Source organism: Equus quagga, chromosome 2, assembly GCF_021613505.1.
Source record: "Equus quagga isolate Etosha38 chromosome 2, UCLA_HA_Equagga_1.0, whole genome shotgun sequence".
Lineage (NCBI taxonomy): Eukaryota > Metazoa > Chordata > Mammalia > Perissodactyla > Equidae > Equus > Equus quagga.
Genome location: NC_060268.1, coordinates 1,300,822 through 1,323,297, shown reverse-complemented (window position 1 = coordinate 1,323,297; position 22,476 = coordinate 1,300,822). Strand labels below are relative to the sequence as shown.

At 42.6% G+C, this 22,476-nt stretch overlaps 1 protein-coding gene and 1 long non-coding RNA gene across 15 annotated transcripts in view; one reads left to right on the top strand and one right to left on the bottom strand.

The window, feature by feature from the left end:
• The window catches only part of LOC124235398 (uncharacterized), a 62,425-nt gene extending 46,739 nt beyond the window's left edge, over positions 1-15,686 (top strand). For 3 of the 4 annotated variants that reach the window (XR_006887458.1, XR_006887460.1, XR_006887457.1), the window contains 4 exons: positions 1,945-2,110; positions 6,010-6,107; positions 10,036-10,143; positions 15,269-15,686. This is a non-coding gene — a long non-coding RNA (uncharacterized LOC124235398). Of the gene's footprint in view, positions 1-1,944; positions 2,137-6,009; positions 6,108-10,035; positions 10,144-15,268 lie in introns of all 4 variants that reach the window. The other variant, XR_006887459.1, reaches the window with a different exon arrangement.
• NIN (ninein) overlaps positions 1-22,476 on the bottom strand; it is a 93,148-nt gene that overhangs the window by 23,410 nt on the left and 47,262 nt on the right. For 10 of the 11 annotated variants that reach the window (XM_046653286.1, XM_046653287.1, XM_046653289.1 and 7 more), the window contains 15 exons: positions 20,511-20,657; positions 19,863-20,030; positions 19,233-19,369; positions 18,781-18,921; positions 18,362-18,536; positions 15,693-15,803; positions 15,230-15,319; positions 13,105-13,243; positions 11,206-11,327; positions 9,571-10,076; positions 6,519-8,660; positions 5,103-5,228; positions 4,930-4,999; positions 3,063-3,278; positions 258-371 (listed from right to left, as the gene is read on the bottom strand). In XM_046653286.1, the coding sequence (XP_046509242.1) occupies positions 258-371; positions 3,063-3,278; positions 4,930-4,999; positions 5,103-5,228; positions 6,519-8,660; positions 9,571-10,076; positions 11,206-11,327; positions 13,105-13,243; positions 15,230-15,319; positions 15,693-15,803; positions 18,362-18,536; positions 18,781-18,921; positions 19,233-19,369; positions 19,863-20,030; positions 20,511-20,657 (4,404 nt within the window). The remainder of the gene's footprint in view (positions 1-257; positions 372-3,062; positions 3,279-4,929; positions 5,000-5,102; positions 5,229-6,518; positions 8,661-9,570; positions 10,077-11,205; positions 11,328-13,104; positions 13,244-15,229; positions 15,320-15,692; positions 15,804-18,361; positions 18,537-18,780; positions 18,922-19,232; positions 19,370-19,862; positions 20,031-20,510; positions 20,658-22,476) is intronic. The other variant, XM_046653297.1, reaches the window with a different exon arrangement.

The following is a 22,476-nucleotide window of genomic DNA, read 5'->3' as shown; positions in this document are numbered from 1 at the left end:
AACAAATTTCTTGAGCTGCAGTGGTGGGATTCGTTTATAGGAACAAAATTTCAGTCTAGACCATATGTAAGTTACCTAACTAAGACGACATTTAGAGAATTAGTGATGGGACCCCTTATAAACAGACTTGTTCTGCAAGCCCTCGACTTTACTAAGTAATAGCTAGTTGACAGGACTCAGTGAAAAGAAAAGCCAGACCGTCAGGTGTGCATAGTTCTGTGAAGCCCCGCCCTGCCCCACACAGCACACAGTCTTACTTGTTTCAGTGTCTCCAGTTCACCTTTGAGAAGGAGGTTTTCCTGTTCCACAATATGAGTCTGTATTTTGACTTCAGAAAGTTCTGCCTCCAGAGAAGACACTAAAGTGGAGGACTAAGAAAAAAATGTAAAAGTCAAACAATACACATACTCATTCAGCCGGAGGGAAATTTCAGGGTTCCCAAAAGGAGCACTGGGGAGACACTAGTATAAATTCAATGACGCTGTTCCATGACCATTCACCCTCATACTCAACAGAACTCAACTATCTTTCAAAACACTTTCCACTTAAATGGCAGGACCATGGATTCTAAGGTAGTTTTTGCAGGCTTCTCCACCATAAAGTCTGTATCTTTCTCTTGGGGGAGATACTTTGAGACTATGCAAATCGTGCTTCTCCTTAAATTTTGCTTATTAATTTTAGTGTCTATCAGTGGATTTTGTCTACAAAAATTATTACTCTGGTATTTGCCTAATGATGACTTTCTTTTGCCTTCTTTTTTTCTCCATTTACTAAGTAGAATTCTACTCTAAGGAAGAGCTGTTGTTTCTCCCTGCTTTATTTACTTATCCAATTTTTTACATCAGTATGAAGCCATAGGTATTTATTTTACGCTATACTATGATTATTTACTTTGTTGATCTAATTGTTGCAGCTTTGGTCATTAGAAGCTCCTTTCGGGTTGGGCCCTGTGTCCTTTCAACATGCCCCATCTTCTTGTGAGCACTGTTTTCTTTCTGGCACCATGAGATGTTCCAAGCTCATCTTGAATTTTCCCTGCCCCAGCCTTGGAATCCATCGTTTTTCCAAGGAGCCCTGGTTCCTTTTATAGGAGAACGGTGTTTAGACACCAAGACCTGAGCACCCATTCGTATCCACACATCTGTGTCTATCTCTCTGTATATATGTTCAGAAACGTGAGTTACGCTAACACCCGGGATCCCAGTCCAGCATCGCAGGGTTCGTCTTAGCCCTCCGCGTTTCTCCATTTACACCTCCATCTCCAACAGTGAGAAACTCAGTTCTTATGGTCTACAGTGTATGTACTCATTTGCTCAATCCTAGCACACACAGAGTGGTTCCAGAATTAGTAACCCACACCCACTCAGAAACACATGTTCTGACTAGATCCTCCTAACAATGGGTGCACTTTGTCTTGTCTGTAGTCCTACAGTATACAGTCAAGATGTGATTTCCAATTACTTAATTATTTAAGTTAATTCTTCTCTTCCCATTGTGGTTATGTTATGCATTCATAATATAGTCAGGTTCATTTGTTAGTGCTGTGTTCCATTTTGGTACCCCCACATCTGGACTGGTTTGAATGGTGTTTATTTGGGGATATGTGAAGAATGTGTGTTCTAAAAGTCAGAGCCATAGAAAAAGACATACTCAGAGTGTCACCCCCTCCCTCATCTGTCTCCCATTCCCATTCCTAGTCCATCCTCCCCCCACCCCCCAAGGTAACCATCTCTTTAGCTTCTGGCCCATCCTTCCTCTGCTCCCTTTGCCCAAATGAGCAGACACCTGTCCCCGGTTCCTTACGTGGACAAAGACGTACTCCAGACGCCCTCAGATGCTCTTTGCACCTTTATTTTTTCACTAACAGTATGTCCTGGAAATCATTTCATATCAATAGAGATCTTTCTCATTCCTTCTCTCTCTCCTTTTTTTTTTTTTTAACAGCTGCAGAGCACTACTCCATGGTGTGGCTGTACCCACCACATTCATGCAACCGCTCTCCTACGTATGAGCATCCAGGCTGTTCCCAATATTTTACAATTACAAACAATGCTGCAAGGAATAACTCTGTGCCTATGAATGTTCATATTTTTGGAGGTGCATCTCTAAGGTAAATTTCTAGAAGTAGGACAAAAGGTAAGTACATATGCAATCTTGTTAGGTATTGCCAAATTTCCCTCCAGAGGATAACATCAGTTTACATCCCCCCCCAGCAGTGTATGAAAGGGGCTGTTTCCCCAAAGCCTTGCCAGAAGAATATGTGGTCATATTTGTAAATTGTTGTCAGTCTCATATCTGAAAAATGATACATCAGTGTTGTTTTTATTTGCATTTCTTTACTTATGAGTGATTTTGAACATTTTTCCATAGACTTGAGGGCCATTTTCATCTCCTGTTTGTGAATCATTTGTCCTGTGTTCCCCCCATTTTGCTGTCAGATTTGGGTCCTAAGGCCTTTGGTTTTCAGAAATTCTTTACATGGTAGGGATGCTAGCCCCTCTCTGTAGTATAGGAGGTAAATATTTTCTCCCAGTTTGTGAGTTGTCTTTTGACTTTGTTTATGCTCTTTTTTTTTTTTAGGCCATGCAAAGTTTTTAAATGTAATCATTTTTTCTTTTTTTTTGCCTCTGGTTTGTGAGTCATAGTTAGACAGCCTTTCTCTACACCAAGGTTAAAGACGAACTCACTCATGTTTTCTTCTAGTCCTTGTACAGCTTTATTGTTTATATTTAGACTCCTAATCCAAGCACAGTTTATCCTCACGTTTGGTATAAGATATGGATCTAACTGTATCTAGTTCCAAATGTCTACCCAATTGTCCAGGCTCCACTTATTAAAAAGTCCATCGTTACCCCAGCGATTTGAGAAGCTACCTTTGTTAAACACAAGTTTTCCATTTGTATTCGGGTCTAGACTTTCCATTCCTCTTACCTGTCTATTCACGTGCAAGTACCACACTGTTTTAATTACTAAGACTTTATGTATAAGAAATTTAATACGAGCCTTTCTTTCATTTCTTGGGATTCCCTCCAGACAGGCCACAGCGTGGCCACAGACTGTACCTGGACTTTACAGCGCTCCAGTTCTTCTCTCAGATGAGATTTTTCCTGTTCCCACTCCTCCAGTGCACTGTGTCCTGGCTCGTTATCCTCCTGGCATAGCACTGCCGCCAGACGTTGATTAAGGTCTTGCAATTCTTTCTGATTTTGAGAATTCTTTTGGCTAAGTTCTGTATTCTCCAAATTCAACTGTTGGTTTTTGGTTTTTAATTCTGAAATCTAATTAAAATGGAAATATATTTTAAAAACTAGTTACCCTACTTTCTGCTAACAAACAGATTTAGAAACTAATTTTTTTCCCTCTTTATGTAGGTAAAGTTACATATATATATACACACACACACACTTAACAACAGAAATAATGCATACTCATTATTACAAATTCAGTCAATTCGCAAGTATATGAAGAAGTGATGGACACTCAGTCCAGCCCTACTCCACACGGGGAGCCACTGTCTACAGCTGGATACGTGTCCCTCTAGATTGTTTTCTCTGCATATACAAAACCCATATAACACAGAGATTTTTTTCTTCTTTATAACAAAATCATTATCATTATATCAAAATCATTTCAGATATTTGGACAGCCTGCTTTTTCCACTTATAATATCTTATAGACTCTTGTCATTCCAAGTCAGTGCATTCAGAAACCTCCACATGCTATTATTTTTAGTGGCTATAGGGTATTCCATAATGCATTTATCCATGCCCACACTGACAGACATATAGATTTATCATTCTTTCCTTTAATTATGAAGAAACAAAACAATCTTCTAGAAAATTCATTTACACACGGTAGCATTTTGTATTTAGGATCATTTTTTGAAGGTAGGCATATACATAACTGTTTTGATAGAGAGCCCCAAAATGTCCTCCTCACAGTGCTACCAACTTGTAGTCCTGTCAATGACGTCTGGGTGCACGCATTTCCTCACCCCCTTTTTAATACCAGATGACACCAATCTTTAATATTTGCTAATCTGACAGGTGAAAAAAAGAAACATTTAATTTGCACTTTCCTAATCACTAATGAGGTTAACCATCTTTTTATATGTTGTATTCTTTTCTCCTGTGACTCGACCATTCATGTCAATTATCTATTTTTCAACAGGGTTTTGCCATTTGTTCGTAAGAGTACAGAATATATTTTAGATGTTAGTACCCTGTCTATTTCAAGTACTGAAAATACTCTTTTCCCAGGATGTCCTTGTCTTTTGACTGTTTCAGACAGATTCTTAAATGGTCTTCCCCCGCACAATTGCATGGTGTGAGATTATACAAATTGGGCACTGAATGGCACAGGCTATCTGAATAAATCATAATTCTTGAATTCTTGGTGAAAAGATATAACAATTAACTGGTATTCTAGATCTGTGAAATTCTGTCCTTAACTCTCTCCTTTCAATCATGGTGAGGAAAGAGGAAGGAGCTAACAGTAATCTAAACTACGTGTGGGATAGGGCTAGGATTTCACGGGTTTGGTTTTAGAGGCGTCACCTCCCCATCCTCTCCCCCTCCCCCTACTGGTTACAGAGCTTACGTCAAGCACTGAGTCTAGAGATAATACATACATTATTATATTCACGAGAAACAGAAACCCCTATCTTATACCACACATGAGGATAATCTCTGCTTGGATTAGGAGTCTAAATACAAACAATAAAACTATACAAGTCCTAGAAGAAAACATGGGTGAGATCATTTCAAGTCAGCCAGAAGTGAGCTTCCACTGTGAAACTCAGGATTTGCAACCTCACCATCATTAGCTACATGCTATTCAAGTAGCATGTCCTATAAATTTGTAAATTTCAAATAAACAAAGAAAATTTCAGAATCAGGAAACATTGGGAAATATTAAGTATCACCTTACCTGTGTCTTTAAATTTTCAACCATCTTCTGAACTGCAGCTTTTTCCTGTTCTACAGTTTCTATTTTTTGCCTAAAAGGGACAATGAAAATATAACTTAAGAGTTAGGCTTTAAAAGTTGAAGTAAAATAGTTTTAGTCCTTGCAAGAATGCCTTAGGAAAATTTACATCTTACCACATTTCTTCCTGAGATCCATTTAATTTCCCTAATTTCAGGTTAGACATGCTATCCTCTTCATTTAAAGTAGTAATTTCACTTCTCAAAATAGAATTTTCCTCTTGAAGCTTCTCAGATTCATATCTGAAGTACAGAGATTTAAAAAAATAGTTACAACAAGGGAGTCATCTGGCATCTTTGGAAATACTTTCTAGTAACTTCCAATATAAAACAAGTACTCCACGCCAGTTATAAAGAGAAGTCTAAATTAGTAGTGTCTTAGTACTTGGAAATCAAGCTATGACATATTGACTCATTTCTTTTGGGAAGTAAGAATTTCACTAAAGGACTAAGTTAAGGAAGTGTGGCTGACACCCTCAGCGTGGAGCCAGGTGAGGATGCAGTGCCCGCTCTGGCTGCTGCTCTCAGTGGCGAGCGCACTGCTCTGAGCAGGTAACTCCACTCAGTCTCTAGTCCTCCTGCTCCGAATAGACAAAAACCATATTACTTGGCTGTGTGAGTTTTAGTTTTAGGGCCCAGGGGACCTAGAGAAAGAAAATTCACACACAAATAAAAGGGCCGCAGTGAAATATGTACAGTAATGTTTACATTGATTTTTATCCATCTCATCATATTATGATTTTTAGAACTAAAAATGGTCTGAAGTAAGAAGAGGAAAAACTACATCTAGAATTAAATAATTTTGTTTCAGATCATTAAGCTGTTTCAGACGATGTAATATTTTACGAGTCTTTTTTTGAAACCGAATTTGCTAGAAGACTATAGCAATCATATTTTACAAAGTCAAGTGAGCAGTGGTTCCAATTAGTTTCACTTGCCTCTTTATTCTTCAAGCACATTTATTAGAATCTGGTAGCTCCTCAATGAAATTTTATGTCCTAAGATAAATTTCCATTGTTTACAGAATATCAGCCTGAGCTACGTGATACAAGCGAAACACGGTCAGCCACAAGACACATCATTTTCCTATATTAGTACAGGAAGGGAGTTCTGATCTACCAGGTGAGTTATTAATACACAAAAGGCATTCACTCTCACAGAGCTTGTTTCATCAAAACGAGGAAAATAACATTCAGAAGAAAAAAAAAATTTATCCATCCAAACCAAGTGCTAGGAAGAGTTAAGGACTTGACAGACATTGACGAGCATGTTGTTAAAGGCAGACACGCTCCATTATGGACTTTCACACCCAAACGAACAAGACATTGAGTTCCCGGGAGGAAGGGAAGGGAATGCCTCGGAGGCAGGGCTAGTCTAGTTGTTAATAGGATGCAGAGGCAGAGGAAGCCTGAAGTTCTGCTCTCTTCTTGAAGATTACCAGGGGGTTAGTTTCTCTAGGCACAGCAGGCAGCGGGAGTTAGATGTGGTGAGGTGCTCGCTGGGATCCATGATGTTGGCAGGTGCATACATTACCTCAGGAGCTCCACTTTCTGCTGCATCTCACTGCAGGTCACCTGCAGGTCGTGCATCATTGCCTTCAGCTCCTCCTCCTTTTCTCCTTGAGAAGGTATATCTTTTTGCTTAACCAAAGTGGTGACTCTCTCCCTTAACTTTCTAGTTAGCTCCTGCAGCTTTGTTTTCTCCAGTGCTAACTCTGCTATGGTGGCCTGATGCTGAAAATGCTTGTCCTGAAGGTGGAGGAGAGCAGGGTTTCCCTCCAGTGTAACCTGGTTCTGGACTCCCGGCTTTTCCCGACGTGTCCGGATGGTTCTGTGTAGCCAGGCAATTTCACGGGCTTTTCCTCCTTCCGGGAGCTGTGTGTTCTCCTGCTCGAGGTACTGGCCTTCTTGGTAATGTTCTTCTATAATGTGGTGTACACTCACCACCCTTGGCACACCCTCCAGGGTCTGACTTAGGCCGAGCACCTCTTCGTCAGGGTCCACCACCAGGCTATCCTCACGGGCCTCCCGCAAGGAGACACAGTCACACGGCAGCACCGATGTTTCTTGCAGCTTCTCAATCTTGCCTTGAAGTCGCAAAACCAGAACGTGCAGTTCCTCGTTTTCTCTTTTGACCTCATCATAACTCTTTTCCAGGCTGAGGAATGTTTCAGTCACTTCTTCCACTTTCTTTAGCTCGTCCTGTAATCTGAAAACCTCTGCGGCGAGTTCTTTGTTATTTTCTAGGGCTTCGTCGTAGCGCGTCTCCATCACTCTCAGCTCCTCCTGAAGGCAGTCGTTTTCTCTGCTAGCATCCTCGTATAACAGTCTATACTTGGGAGAAGACTCAGGGACTCTCTCAAGCAGCTTTAGCTTCTTTTTTAGCACAGAAACATCAAAAAGTAGGTCCTGTTTCTTTTCAGAAGCTCGATCGCAGTCTGCGCGTAAGATCATTAGTTGTTCCTGAAGCTGACAAATCTGATTCTTCAGGTCCCAGGTCTCAGTCCTGGTCTCCTCACTATTTCCAAGCTCGGAAAAACTCTCTATTGTTGCTTCAGACTCCTCCACTTTGACGTGCTGTCTCTGAGCAGAGCTGGTCCCTGTGCTCCCGAGGTCCCCAACCTCAGGCTCCTGCAGCTCACCTGGGGCGCACCGCACGGCCACGCCTTCCACCTGCTCCATTTGGTTTTGCAGTAAAAATGGCGCTGTCTGTTCCACAGAATTTCCAAGAAATCCAGTAGTTGGCTCATCTAAACAAGAAGACATTACCGACCCTGGCTCTAATTTTTGCAGCCTCTGTTGCAATCTAGAAATTTCAGTGGCCATTTTCACGTTCTCCTTCACAGCTCGTTCATGAGCTCTCTGCAGGCTTAAGAGGACATCTCCGTTCTCCTCCAGTAGCTGCTCTCCTTGCTGGAGCAGGGACATGGCTCCGCTCCCTTCTGCCTCCTCCCCTCCCATTGCCTGGCAGCTCCTCTGGAGCCTGGAGAGAGGAGATGCCACCTGTCGCATTTCCTTAATTTTATTCTGAAGCCGGGAGATTTCTGTGCTCATCTTGGCCCTCTCTTGCTCTGCTTTCTCACAGGCCACTTTGTGGGCGCTCTCCATGGCCAGAAGCTTGGACATCATTTCCTGCCTCTCCTGGTCATGTTCCCTTTGTAGCCTTTCAAGCCGCTGGGTGGCCAGCTGCTCCGAGGCGCCTGCCTGGCACAGAACCTGCTCGTGGTCCTTCAGCTCTCTTTCATGGCTGCTCTTCAGCTCGAGGATCTGCTCGGACAGCAGACTTTGCTGACTTTCAGAGGCATTTCTTAGATCTTCCAGGTCTTTGAGGAGCTGCTCTCTCTCAACAACCATGCTATTCAAATGTTCTGTGTATGTTTTCTCCAGCATCTCTCTCTCCTGGCTCAGGACCAGAGAAGTTGCTTTCTCCCTCTGGAGAGTCTCTTTAAGCTGCTCCTGGACCTCTGCACACTCCTGGGTGAGCTCGTCCTTCTCAAACTCCCACTGGGATCTCTCCTCGCACTGTTGTTCTAGGAGCTCCTTCAGCTCCTGGCGGTAGCGGCCCTCCAGGCTTCGCAGAGCATTCTCACATCTCTCTGTGACTTTCTGACAGTCAGCCTGACACTGGGCTTCTATTTGAGAGGTTCTTCTATTACACTCAGTTTCCATTTTTTCCCTAAATGTGGTCAACATACAGCATTACTGAAACTGCCGTCAACTCCAGAAGCAAACAAAACACATCTCCCCTGGATAGAAGAGACGGCCAAGCAAGCAATCTAAGTCCTTTCTAAAGTGGTCTTCACTGATGGCTATGTGACTCCTTTATACTGAGAGAGCATCTCAGTTCCGAGAGCCAGGACCAGCAGCCGTAATTAATTTAAAAGACTGACTGACCTCTCTCTGAATTTAGAAGGAAAATTTAGAAACCAAATTCTTTGGCATACTCCTGCATGTATTTGCTTATGGATTTTTAACCAAAAACGTAAACTGATATTTTACATTAAATGATCAAATGCATATTAACCTAACTCCTATTGGGAAATACATAAAATTCTTTCATTTTAATTGAGTATACATTGGAGGATAGCAGTCATATAAACACACATATTAACGAATTCATTATGCTTTTGCCTCTTATTTAATAAAGTAGCACCGAGTTAACTAGAGAGTGAGGCAACCAAAGCCCTCGAGTGTGCCTGAGATCTCACGTGGGGAAGGTGAGCACAGAGTCATGTCTACTAACTCTCGGAGGAGTTACTTTGCCCAAAATCTAGTAGAAATAGCCTTTTTCAGAAAACAAGACTGAAAAACGAAGGAACCACATTTGGGATAATCTTACCCTCATCTAGAACCTTAAAAAATACAAGTCTGATACAAGAAATACTTTCTTCTTTTTTAAAAACAGTTTCAATAACTCCAGGGTAGGCTTATGTCTAAAGAATGGCAAACAGGTTGAAAAACCAAAAGGAATCTAGTCAATGAATGGGCTAGTAGGCCTTCTGATTGTCCCATCTCCTTGACTGACCGGGACTCCTGGTAGCCCCAAGGGACAGCGCCCAGGCTACTCGTTTCCCCACTTTCCTTACCTTCCCTCTTGAAGTTCTCTTTGGTGTTTTTCCAAGAACTCTTTCCGCAACTCCTCTTTCTCAAGAGTGTGCTTCTCCACCAGGCCTTTGAGCTGCTCCTGGTGCAAGTGCTCCAGCTCCTGAGTCAAGCCTCTCACCTTCTCCTCTGTCCAGGCGCCCTCATGAGCGAGTCCATCCCTCTCCCGGGTGAGGCTTTCCTCCGCCTGCTCCAGTCGAGCCTTGAGCTCCATCTCGTGCTCCAGCCTCAGCTTCTCCTGCAGCTGAGTCTTCTCCTCATCCCACTTCATGTGCAGTTGTTTCTTCTCCTCCTCGTGTCTGCGGGTCGTTGTTTGTTGTGCCTCCTTGAGCACTGCTGCCTGGCCCTGAAGTTCTGCAATTTCTTTTTTAAGGTCACTTCTTTGTTTTTCTAAGGTGTGCACCTCATTCTCATACTTCTGCCTCATGCTCTCCTGCTCCTTTTCACAGGCGACCTTGGTTTCATCCAGCTGCTTCTCATAATGGTGCACCTAAGGTCAGGAAGCAAAACCGCCACCACGTTATTCAACTCAAGGCCATGGAAAGGTGATGGGGGCGGTAAGTACTTTTTCCTACAAGACATTCCTCAGTTTTCCCATTTTGTTTTAAAGTAATTTAATTCACAACCACATTAAATAAGACACATTTAAGTCAGGCACGGTTGGCTTTCCTTTTTAACTTGGTTGAATTTTGTCAGTTTCTGAACAACTCTATTAAAAGCGACTAGACCTTCTCATAGATACCATTTGTCTTCCCAGGCATGCCTTCTAACTGTAAACTTGGGGCCTTAAAATAGTTAATTAAATTCAATATTTACCGAACACCTATCAAGCATTCCGCAGGCCTCATGGGGACCAAAAGTTGGGTAAGATGTAGTCTATGCCATCAAGGAGAAACCAGTCCAGACATGGTTATGACAAGTACAAACAAGTAGACTACAAGGCAGAATAAAAAATATAAAAGGTATAGGAAAAAGAGCTACAATGTAACCCAGAGAATCAAAGGAGGGAAAACATTACATTTGGTCGGGGGGAATTCAGGAATGGGTTCATGCAAGAGGTGGCATTTGATATAAACTCTGAAGGGTGAGCAGACCTTCAAAAGGTAGAAAGGAATAATCACATAGCATGTAACAGCATGAGCAAAAGAGGACAGTTTGATGAAGAACAGTGAACCACCTTTTTGGCTGGAGGATGAGGTGACTCAAAGGAATTGTGAAAGAGAAGACTGGAAATCTAAGTTGAAGCTACATGGTGAAGGGTTTTGGAGGCCAGATTCAGAACTTGTACCTAGTTTAGGAGGTAATGCTATATCAAAGGGCTTTTTTGGTTTTATTAAGACATTTTTTTTTTTTTACAAGTTATAAATAATGTAATGGCCTTCAAAAGTTCCATGCTTGCTAGGGCTGAAGATACTATGTTTTGGAAAAAATCTCTCCCAGGAGGAAAAGGCCTCACCCTCAGCCTATAAAACCATCCTGAATAAGTGGGTTCCTGGCAGCCACCGATGCAGGAGGAAATGTACAGAAAGTGCCACCCTATGATAAAAAAGAATCGAGAGTGTCTGCACGCAAAAGCTTGTCAGAGCTCAAAGAGAGCTGGACTGACAAGAAGGACTTACTTTATCTTCAAGCTCTAGTCTCAGGCGACACAAGTCCCTGCGATGCTGCTCTTTCATCTGTTCGATGGCCAGCTCCGCCTCAATGCTCATATTCAGTGGATTGCATTCCTCAGAGCCAAGCCCTGAAAACACATGGGACCCATGACCCTGCAGCAGGTTCTTTCAGTAACATAACCAGCATCCTAGGAGGGACATTCAGTTTAACTAAGGAACAATTTTCAGCCTAAACTGCCACAGATGACATCTACTAGGAAACAACAGAAGCCAGGAGAAGTCTCTTTTCAAGCATTAGGGAAAACAGGAAGACGTGAAGGTGGACAGATTCTTGCATGTACAGGCAGTGTACCAAAACTTAATAAAATCCCTCTTTTTGAACGGTAGGTGGGGGTAGGTGTGGACATTGTTCTTAAAGTTGGCCTCCTCCTAATGAAAATGCTGCAGAGTGAGGTAGTTTCGTCAAACCAACCAGCCTTCTATCCATCCAACAAGCACTGAGCAACACACTAGCAGAGGAGCAATGTGGCAGGAGAGTGATGGCTAGCATACTTGCTGCTGTGCTTGAGGAGTTAACTTCTTGGGTCAGGATATCCATCCTATCACTCAACATTGCAGAAGACTGAGTATTGTGACATTAACTTCCTGTAGGTGGAACCCACCTTAAATTGTCAGCTAAAATTAAAAAAAATAGGCCATAGGTTAGGAACCTGGACATAGGCAGTTTAGGGGAGAACTTCCCAACTCATCCATATGAGCTCACCTCTGCAGCTACCCATGATGATGACTAAGAAGGACACTGAAAAAGTGAAGTATAAGTTGGAGGCTGAGCTAGTACATAGAAAAGATAATTATGTTTCCTACTACGTAGAAATTTCTTAAGGCAGGAGACTCCAAAAAGTTTTTCATGCTGGGGGTACACAGGCAGATGGGAGAAAGGGCATAAGTCTAGTGTCTGGGATTAATTGTCTTGCTTTGGGCTTTCTTTTCATACATCATGGCATAACCCCAACTGAGAAGTAATACTTGGGGTGTAAACCACCCCATGATGGTTTAGCTTCACGTACCAATAAGGAGAACCCCCAGCACTTGGTCGTCTATGGAAAAGCCCAGAAAAGCTGCTGAGATGTATCATATCATCAGCTGGGCTCCATCCTCAAGCTACAATAAGGCGACAGACTTAGAATCAGAGGAAAGGTCTTAGGGCCTCTTCCTGTCCCCTTCCTAATCCCTTATTTACTCTGGAATAAACAGGTGAGGAGAAGGATAAACAACCCTTGTAAGAACCTATACTCCTACTCCAAGTAGCAGTGGAGAAAACTATTTCTAATAGCAGAACTTACTCTGAGCCCTTTCTGAAATTCCAACTCAGCACACTGGAGGAAAGAGGCAGGATATCAGGAGTGAGGAAAAGAGCTGAGAGTGAATGTAGGCAACCAACACTTAATTATTTTATTTGTTGTTTTGCAGACATTTAGCACAGCCAGAGTTAAGAAACCAAATTCTGTGGTTTCTGGCTGGCCCATTCTCCAAAACCATCGTCATACCAGTTGGCAATCTTAGAAAGGCAGGATTCAGCCTCAGTGTCTGAATTCTAACACTCCCCGGCCTGGACTCTCAGACTGCGGACAGCTGTTTTTTTTTTAAACAAAGCAAATACCCCTGTGGTTTGATTTTTCCATTCCTTTGTTGATGCATATCAAAATCAGACAGAAATAGTTTCATAAACACTTCAAGGACAAATGAAAAACCAGACCACAAGTGAAATAGCTCAAGAAAATAGTATTGCCAAAGTCTTTTTTTTCGGTTGCCAAAGTTTTGTGATTTTATACTCAATTTTACACTTTTTAGAAAAAAACAAAAGTCAAAGGCAGACACTGTAAAGATGGTGTCTGAATGGCTTACCCCGGTCAGGCTCAGTGCATCCACTGTGACCATCAAGCTCTTCTGACAGAGAGTTCTTCAAGGGAAGTCTGAACACTTTGCCTTGTGTACGATATTCTTCCAGCTCAGACTGGAGCTCATCCACTTGGTCTTGTAATACCTGGAGTTTAAAAATCGACACAAGTCTTCGATGTGAAACCAAAAGCACAAGCAACAAAAGAAAAAATAGATAAATAGGACTTCATCAAATTTAAAACTTTTGCACTTCAAAGGATACCATCAAGAAAGTAAAAAGACAACCTACAGAATGGAAGCAAAGTTTTTGCAAATTATATATCTGATAAGAGACTTGTAACTAGAATACATAAAGAACTAATGATAAATAGCCCATTTAAATATTGGGCAAAGGATCTGAATAGACATTTCTCCAAAGAAGATACACCAACAAGCACATGAAAAGATACTCAACATCATTAGCATCAGGGAAATGCAAATCACAACTACAATGAGATACCACTTCACACCTGGTAGGATGGCTAGAATCAAACAGACAGACAGTAAGAAGTGTTGACAGGGATGTGGAGAAATTGGGACTCTCATACTGGTGGGAATGTAAAATAATGCAAACCCTTTGCAAAAAGTTTGGCTGTTCCTCAAAAGGTTTAACGTACAGTGATGATATGACCCAACAATTCTACTCCTAGATGTATACCCAACAGAATATACAAAAAACTTGACACAAACGTTTGCAGCAGCGTTATTCATAATATTCAAAACAACCGAAATGTCCGTCAGCTAATGAATGGATGAATAAAATGTGGTATAGCAACCTAATGGAATTTTATCCAGCAACTGAAAGAAATGAAGTACTGATACATTGGATGTACTACAACATGGACGAACCTTGACAACACTTTACTAAATGAAGAAAGCCAGTCACAAAGGACCACATATTGTAGAATTCCATTTAGGTGAGATGTAAAGAATAGGCAAATCTATAGAGACAGAAAGCAGGTTATTAGTTGCCTAGAGCTATGGGTCATGAGAGAGATTACAGCTAAGTGGAGTGGGAGCTTCTTCTTGGGTGATGAAAATGTTCTAAAATTGATTATGGTAACAGTTGCACAATTCTGCGAATATACTAAAAGGCACTGAATTGTACACTTTAAATGGGTGACTTGTATGGTTATGAAAAGCTGTTAAAAAAATAAAGAAGAGGATGGATTTGGGGGATTTGGGGAAGCAGAGCTAATCGATTGTACTGATGAAACAATTAACTTTCAAGACATAAAGAAAACACTTCTACTTGATTATGGCCAAGAGCCAAAACCTAAATGTCAAGCGGCACAAACGTTTCCTTTCTTTTCTCAGTGTGCAGACACCTGAGAAGGCAGGCCATGGGCAACCTCACAAGGAAGCCATGGTTTATCTCATCTCCACATGGGTACAGTCTTCATCGAAAGCAGCCAGAACTCAGCTATGCTTACCTTGCAAAAATAAGCAAGTGTTTCTGGTTTAAGGGAAAAACCCAAATTCCAAAGATTAGGAGCGTTACTTTTTAAAAAAACATCAAAGATTCCTCTTATTTATAAGGAAGTTTTGTCTCTTCTGGTAGGAATTTGTAATGATTTACCAGCTAAACACTTGAACAGTTTCGGTTTCATTTGCATTTTGTAAATAAAAGTAAGCAATGTATTCTGAAAAAAACTCACAGGACAAGGACCAGGTTTGCAGTGATGGACCAGGAAAGGCTAATTTTGGAATAAGCCCATCAGCAGGACCACGAATTCCTTCACTTGGGATAAAACTCTATCTTCCTCTAAGCACTAATGATTTCTTCCCTGGATAAGGCAGACAAATGCAGTTTGCATGATTCCCTAGTATGTCAGAATACTAAATAATAATACTGACAGCTAACACTATGTTACACGCTAAGTCGCTGGCTCTGTTCTAAGCACTTTACATAGACTCGCTCATGAATCTCGACAATAGCCCTGGTCTGTGGGTACTCCTACTTTACCATCTCGTAGGCGAGGACTTGAGGCCCCACAGGTAAAGGGACTCACTCCTGGTCCACGGCTAGTGAACGTGAGGGGACTGGATCCCAGGCACTCCCCTGCGTACCAGATCCTCCTCAGTCACTCACCCTGCACTGCTGCTCATACTCATTCCTCATATGCGTCAGCCTCTCTTCCTGCAGAAAGAATTCAGCACTGCTGGGGTCGAGGTCGCCAAACTAGAAAGAAGAAGGGCAAAGCTGTCATCTCCCAAGTGTCCTCCTTCGACCTATGACATATCACAGGCCTGTTCCCGTGCCCACCCAGTCCCCTGAGGATGAAAGGAATGTGACACTTAAGCAGAGACACCACCAGCTGGAGGATGTGGAGAACGTGCTGGAGTGATGTGTTTGGCTAAGGCAGGGTCACTTCTCAGCACCATGCAATGATTCCCTCATGTCCAACCTGCTAGATTTGGTCCCTGCGGAAAGGACAACTCCTTTAGCCCCTAAAGAATCCCCTACCAGCAATGTTCTGGGTGGCGCTGCTCCTGTCCTTTGAGCAACTGCACTTTGAGTTTCTTATGAGGAAATCAAATTCAAACAGACTTACCTTTTCTGCTAACACATTGTCCAAATTTCGCTGAAGTTTGTTTGTCAGATTCTCATACTCTGCCAACTTCTCTACGTTTTCCAGAAGCTCATTTTCTAGACGACTGTTTTCCTGAAGAGACATGGAGACATTAAACAGGCAAGACGAAAACAGAAGCAAACCGTTGCACCATTGTATATGATGCATACAACAGTGCTCTAGCTGAGAAAATTTGTTCCATCCTGAAAGTTTTATTAGATTAGACAAAAGTAAATATAAAAATTGATATTTATCTTATCCAAGAGGAGTCTTCCTCCTCTTTTTTTAATGCTGTGGAACTTTGTGTCCAACATGACAGCCACTAGCAGTCACACGTGGACACCGAGCACCTCAAATACGTGAAGTACACGCTGAAATGCGCTGTAAGCGTAAAATACTCACCAGAGTCCAAAGAGTTAGTACAAAAATGTAAAACAGCTCGGTGACAATTCTTCTATATTGATTACATGTCAAAATGATAATATTTTGGAGATGGATTAAATAAAGTGATTTAAAATTAATTTCACCTGTTTCTTTTTACCTTTTAATGGGGCTTTTGAAAATTTGAAATTACATAGATGGCTTGCGTTATATCTCTACTGGACAGCATTGCAGGAGAAAATTTAACGACAGGAAAAAATTCTCAATATATTGTCAAATGAAAGCAAACTGGTTGCAGCATACCTTGTTCGGCTGACAGCAAAAGAGAACACAGAAAAACTGTAAAAAGTAGAATAACTCTAAAATCAATTCTCACTTAGTGATGATATAGTTTGGTTTATATTTCATTTACAATTTTATTTTGGTTTAAAGATGTAAAAGCTACACATAGAGTTTTTTCGTAATTGGTATATGTTTAAATTATTATAATAAAATACATCAACTGAAGTCCAAAAGGTGGGTTTTTTTCCTGTACATATAATATTTGTTAGAGATTTCCACCCATATTTGTTAAAAAATGAAATAAAACCATACAGACATGTCATTTGATGTATTTTCTATTCCAATGTTAAAAGCTAATTGGAAGAACATTATTTTCAAAGTACACTTTGCCAAAAGAATATAGAGCCAGTATATTTTAATACATTCTAGTTCACACCCTCACACAGCAACATGGAGTAAAAAAGGATGTGCTTGAAGCATTAAAAAAAAAATACTACCTTCCCCCAAAATGCCAAGTCTTCAACTCTAGTCTTTCAAAGTATGTTTAAATTTAGATGTCAAAACAATCAGGAGCAAGCCTGGTGTGTCAGGCCTGTGCTGGGGCTCTGGAAACAGGAACCAGATTCTGTCACTTGTCCACACAGTCTGGATGGTGGGGAGGGGACAGACAAGGATGAAGTCATCCATGATGCGATGGGAAATGCACTGTCTTCTGGCAAGAAAAAAGTGAGTGTGATGGGAACAAAAAAGTCACTTGGCCTGGGGTATTGGAGAAGGCAATGGAGGGGCATGAAGCCCACCGAGGAATGAGAGCCAGTGGCACGTTCAGAGGGGCTGCAGGCACACACTGGCAGCTGCAGGCGGGACCTGAAGTTGGAAAAGGATGGGGACGAGCCCCGTGCAGGGGCCTTCAGTGCTACCATGTTGCACTTTACAAAGGGTAACGGCATGGTGGCAAGTGTTCTTTAGTGAGGTGGCTCTGGTGGCAAAACGGAAGTTAAATAGAAGAAAGGATATGCGTAAACCGGCTCAGAAATCGTGATGAATTCTGAGCCTATTCAGAGGCTGTGGAAATGGAGAGGAGAAGGCTAAATCTGAGAGGCATTTCAGAGCATCAACAGGACTTAAGGCTGATGAATGAGGATGGCTGAGGATTTTAGCTTCCGTGACTTGCAGCACATGGTGATGATGTAGATTAGGGAGAAAATTCTGGAGAGGAAGCATTTTGCTGGTTAGGGAGCAAGAATTAGCTCAATTTTTGATGTGTGGAATTTGAGGAACTTTCATAACCTCAACAATAGTGACTATCGCCTATGTACTTATGAGCTTCCAGAGACTGTATCTGTAGCATCTCCTTTAATCCCCATATCAATGCCATGGGGTTGGTCTTACAATGGTGCCCATGTTGTACGTTAGGAAACAGGTTTGGGGAACTTGATCAAGGGTTTCCAGGAAGTAGTGGTATCCAGATTGGAACCAGGCAGTCTGAGTCCAGAGCCCCTGCTTTATCTCTAGACTACACTGCACCGTATAATTGGTGTCAGGGTCCAGGAAAGAGGAGGGTCACTTCCTCTCCGGAGGCACAGGAAAGGAGAGGAGGAAGTACAAGGCAGAGGAACATCTGGAAGCAGAGAAACAAAGCTGGTGGCTGCTGTGTGGCAGGAGACAAGGCCACCTGCTAAGAACAAGGGGGAAGGGGGAAGGCAGAGGGTATCAACCAGGTTCCAAACAGCCTGAGCATCCAGTGCAACTTCAGCAGCTGAGAAGAACAAGACACATTAATCGACACTGTTGGCAAACCAGAAGCCTGGATACCCCCCAAATCCAGACGCCAGTGGGTCTCAGCCATGTCTGGGTCAGGACCCAGCTGGGCAAACGTACAAGAGTCCTCGGACTGAGCCCTGTGCAGACCTGCCCTCTTACAGAGCCACGGTTCCCCCATGGTGCCCCCGGCAGGGACACAGACCACCGACTAAGGGGATGATTACCTTTAAAGAGAGGGCGAGGCGGTCCCGGAGGTAGTTCTCTTCCGTTTTTGCCTTTTCGATTTCCTGCTCGAGTTCCAGACGCTGCTTGCCCACCTGTTGCAGGATCTGCTCTCTCTCTTTGCGGAGTTCACTCTTCAAGGCTGCTATGCGCTCCTTGTACTCTTCATCTAGTTTCCTGGGGGAAGGACAGACCGACAAGCTGCCATCAAATCCCTCAGAGGCCCCTACGCAGCCCACCAAAAAGGGAAACAAAGTCACAGAGATGGAGCTCCTTAAGAAGGCATATGATGTGTCCTGCTTTCCTCTAGGCTTGGCCACACCTGAGTCACTCCAGCCAGGTGTGGCCAAGCAGGCAGGCTGAGCCCCACTCCCTGGGCCTGGATGGCGAGAAAGCAGGGGTCTCGCCCTACCGGTCGCACCTGAGGTTGTACTCATTCCGCCGTTCTATGGCCGCGTGGTGATCGTCCACCTCTGAGGCCATCAGAGACTTGAGCTTCTCAGCCTTGTCCAGATCTGACCGTAGCTTCTCTTTTTCTCTGACCACTTGGTCAACTCGCTCCCTAGAATCAGAAATAAACAGAGTTAAAGGGAAACTGCTTCTAAGCAACAAGTAGACCCAAAAAAACTCTCATTTGGCTTGCTTCAATACAAAAACAAAACCAAGACAACCCAAACCCTTACAAACAAAAAGACATTCCACCACATCCCTGAAAGCCCATGTGCTGATCTGAAGCTTCCTCGTTCCACAGCAGTGAGATGATGGAGGTCAGCCCCACTTGCACACGCGGAAGGACGTGTGTCTCAGCATCTGAATGACCCGCTGGACAAGAAGGGAAAGGGACGGAGCGAGTGAACCTTCCACTCAACTCACAGCAGATGCCGGATCTCAGCCTTAAAGCTGGCCAGAGCCGCCTGGTGAAGGCCGTTCTTGGTGACCAAAAGTTCATTTTCAAGAGCCAGCGTCAATTCTGTCAGGTTGACATTTCCATCAAGGCTGAAATCCAAGGCCTAGAAATCAGAACAAGGTCAAGACAATCACTAGTCCTGTGCTCCAAAAGCAGAAGCTGTGAAGGTCACACAAACACAGAGAACTGGATTTACCACCTAGAAGCTGCATGATTATATATCTTTAGTGATTGCTAAGGAACAATCTTTAATCTAGAACATAACTAAGTTCTCTCTAAGGAAACCATAACATGGTTATTGGCATGTTTAAAAAAATACTATCTGGCACTATAAATGAACACAGTAGTTTAATCTTTACCAACCAGGGATCAGTTAAGACCATTTTTCTTGTCAATAATTTAGGGCTTAAAAATGTGGAAAATAACTAGCAACAGACTCCTGGTTAAAGGGGGTAGGAAAAGTTCTCTCTTGTCTCTGAGATCTTGCGAACAGAAGAATCATTAAGGAAAAACCAAATCAAATCAGTTTCAAAAAACAGTGCAATTTTCCAACCCTGCCCCAATTTGTTATTTTTCTCCCATTTTAGCTGCCACACCTTCAGGATCTCCTGGCTGTTCTCAATGCCCTCTTCCTGCCAGGTGTCGAGAATTTTCTCCACTGAGGCATAGCCCATCCCATCATCCAGGCAGGAGAAGACCCGAAAGCCAATGGTACTCATCATCGCTGATGGGGTTGTGGTACGTCGTCCACTCTCATCGAAGGACTGGAAGAAGAAAGAGACTTGAGCAAGCTCAGGAATTTCAACAAGACGTTGATGAGGACTGAAACTGGTCCGTCCTGACCACGATGAGCAGAAAGCATGTTTCCATAATTGACACTGCTGCAAAAAAGTCACGCAGCCCCTTTGATCTCCTTTTCCAAGTGAGGCAAGAATGCAAAGCTTATCAAAAACAATTGATCTGGCAGAGAGTTCCTTGACATAGACGAGATGTGTCTCTACTTAACACCAGGTTTCGTCTGACCCACAGCTGACATTAAGGGGCATAATTAGTGGTCTTCCCACTCTGTAATTTATGGTCATTTCTCAAACCCAACTTTTCCTTCCCAATAGTTTAGTCTTTCTTTCCGACTCTCCTTTTGCTTCTCTCTTTCTCATCAGTATTTTTCTTCAGACAGCAGATTAATTCATTAGAAATTACTGAAATGGGTTTTAACTTCTACTCACAAAGAAACCATTTCTTACCTGCATGGAAAGGTGCCTTTTCAACTGTCGATATGGAGTAGACGCTGACGGTGGAAGGGATTTTCCATTTTTGAACAAGCCGTAGAAAAAGTCTTCCACACTCATGGTGCCATCAGGATCAAGATTATGGAAGACTTCCTCGAGCATCTAGAAAATGGTAACCATGTGTTTTAAGTATTTCACTCAAAATAAGCCAAGACCCAAAGTACACCCCTGGCCAACAGAAATTGGCACCTCTGTTGATCCCAGGACTCCAGAAATACAATATGCCCCTTTATTCTCATTCCGTTGAATTTATTTTCCTTTCCAGTAATATGTCCTTCTTCCTCACACAAGCTAAACAAAAGTCCATTTTCAGCATCTTCATAATGTTACTCAATTTAGCAATGAACTGTTTCCTCTTCTACTCACACTCTTAGAACAGGTAATTTTTAACATTGCTAAACATTATTCTTACGAATTAAAAAATTACTTTGAAAATATAAAGATATAGCTTCCCAGTGCTGTGACAAAAGAAATTAGTTGGACATTCACTAAGCCGTTACACTATGCTGACTCCACATATTTTGCTTACATTGAATTTTTGAAATCACTATGTTAGCACCGCAGAATTTGGTCTGGGGTGGAGAGCAATGATCTAAGAGTTTGGTTCTGAAACCCATGACTTGGGAGTCAGAACGTTACTTGGAATAACACTGCGTGTTTGGGGTTTTTATTTGTTGTAGTGCTTTCACACAGGAGGAACAAAGACTGGATAAGAAGAATTGGTGTACGTGCCACAGAAAGGTTCTAGAGACATAAAGAGAAGGGAATTCTGACTGGCTTTTATGCCGTCTCTGACAGTAACCAAGTAGTGTTCCTTATATAATGGGGAAGGGGAAGCTGGACCAGAGCCCCTCCTCCAGGCTTGCTCCCTCACTCAACAGAGGAATGGAAAGGGGACTGAGGCAGTGTGAGTCACTGAGGCCACAAACCAGGGAAGGCAGGGAAAGACCTCCTTCCTGCTGGCAGTCGGATTCCTCTTTATTTTGGGGGCTAACATTTTTCTACAGGAACATGCCTCCAACGCATAAAACAGAAATCCCCTGGGGATCTTGTTAAAGGACAGACTCTGACACAGTAAGTCTAGGGGTGGGGCCTGAGATTCGGCATTTCTAAGAAGCTCTCAGGTGTACCCATGTCACTGAGTAGCAAAGAGACAGAATAAGCAACAATTTACTCTTGTTGCATCAGAACCTACAACTGGATCCATTCTAACAAAAGCCTTAATTCTCTGTAACATCTTCAAATTTTCAATATTCGTTTCATAAATCTGGACTATTGCTAGGATTCATGCCATCTTACAATTGTTGATTTTATTCTTCTTGTAAGTGCTTGAGGCATTTCTTTTACCTCAAATGCTTTTTTCCAATTCACTTCCAATAGGAAACATCTGTTTCTATTCTTGTTTTTATACCACTTCCTCTGGAGAGGACTCTGAAACAGGAAAATCATTCTAGAGAGTGGAAATCTTTGGAAGAAGCAAGGTACAGGGTGCTTAGCTAAGGTTCTGAGGTTGCCAAGACTCCTTAGCTTCTCTGTCTTGTTCTTATCAACCAAGAGAACACTTTCTTAGAGCACTGGGCTTTCAGGACCATCAAAGCAGGAAGCACAGCAAAATCTGGGTGTGCTGAAGTTAAGGAGCACGCTTTGGCTCTAACCTGAGCTCCATACCACTTTGCCTTGTGACCTTGGCCAAATCAACATGCAGCCTCCAGATTTCCTAGACACCCATCACCTGACCCATTCAGAGTACAGGAGCAAGTCAGTCCCACCATTATTGTATAGGAGGGAGGGCAAGTGGTGAATGAAAGGACGTGGATTCAGATGAGGGTGGGCGGGCAGGGCTGGGCTGGAAAGAATGGAGTGAAGTGGGCATGTGAAGTGTCCTCTGCAGCCTATGCAGCAACCACGTCCAGAGCCGAGG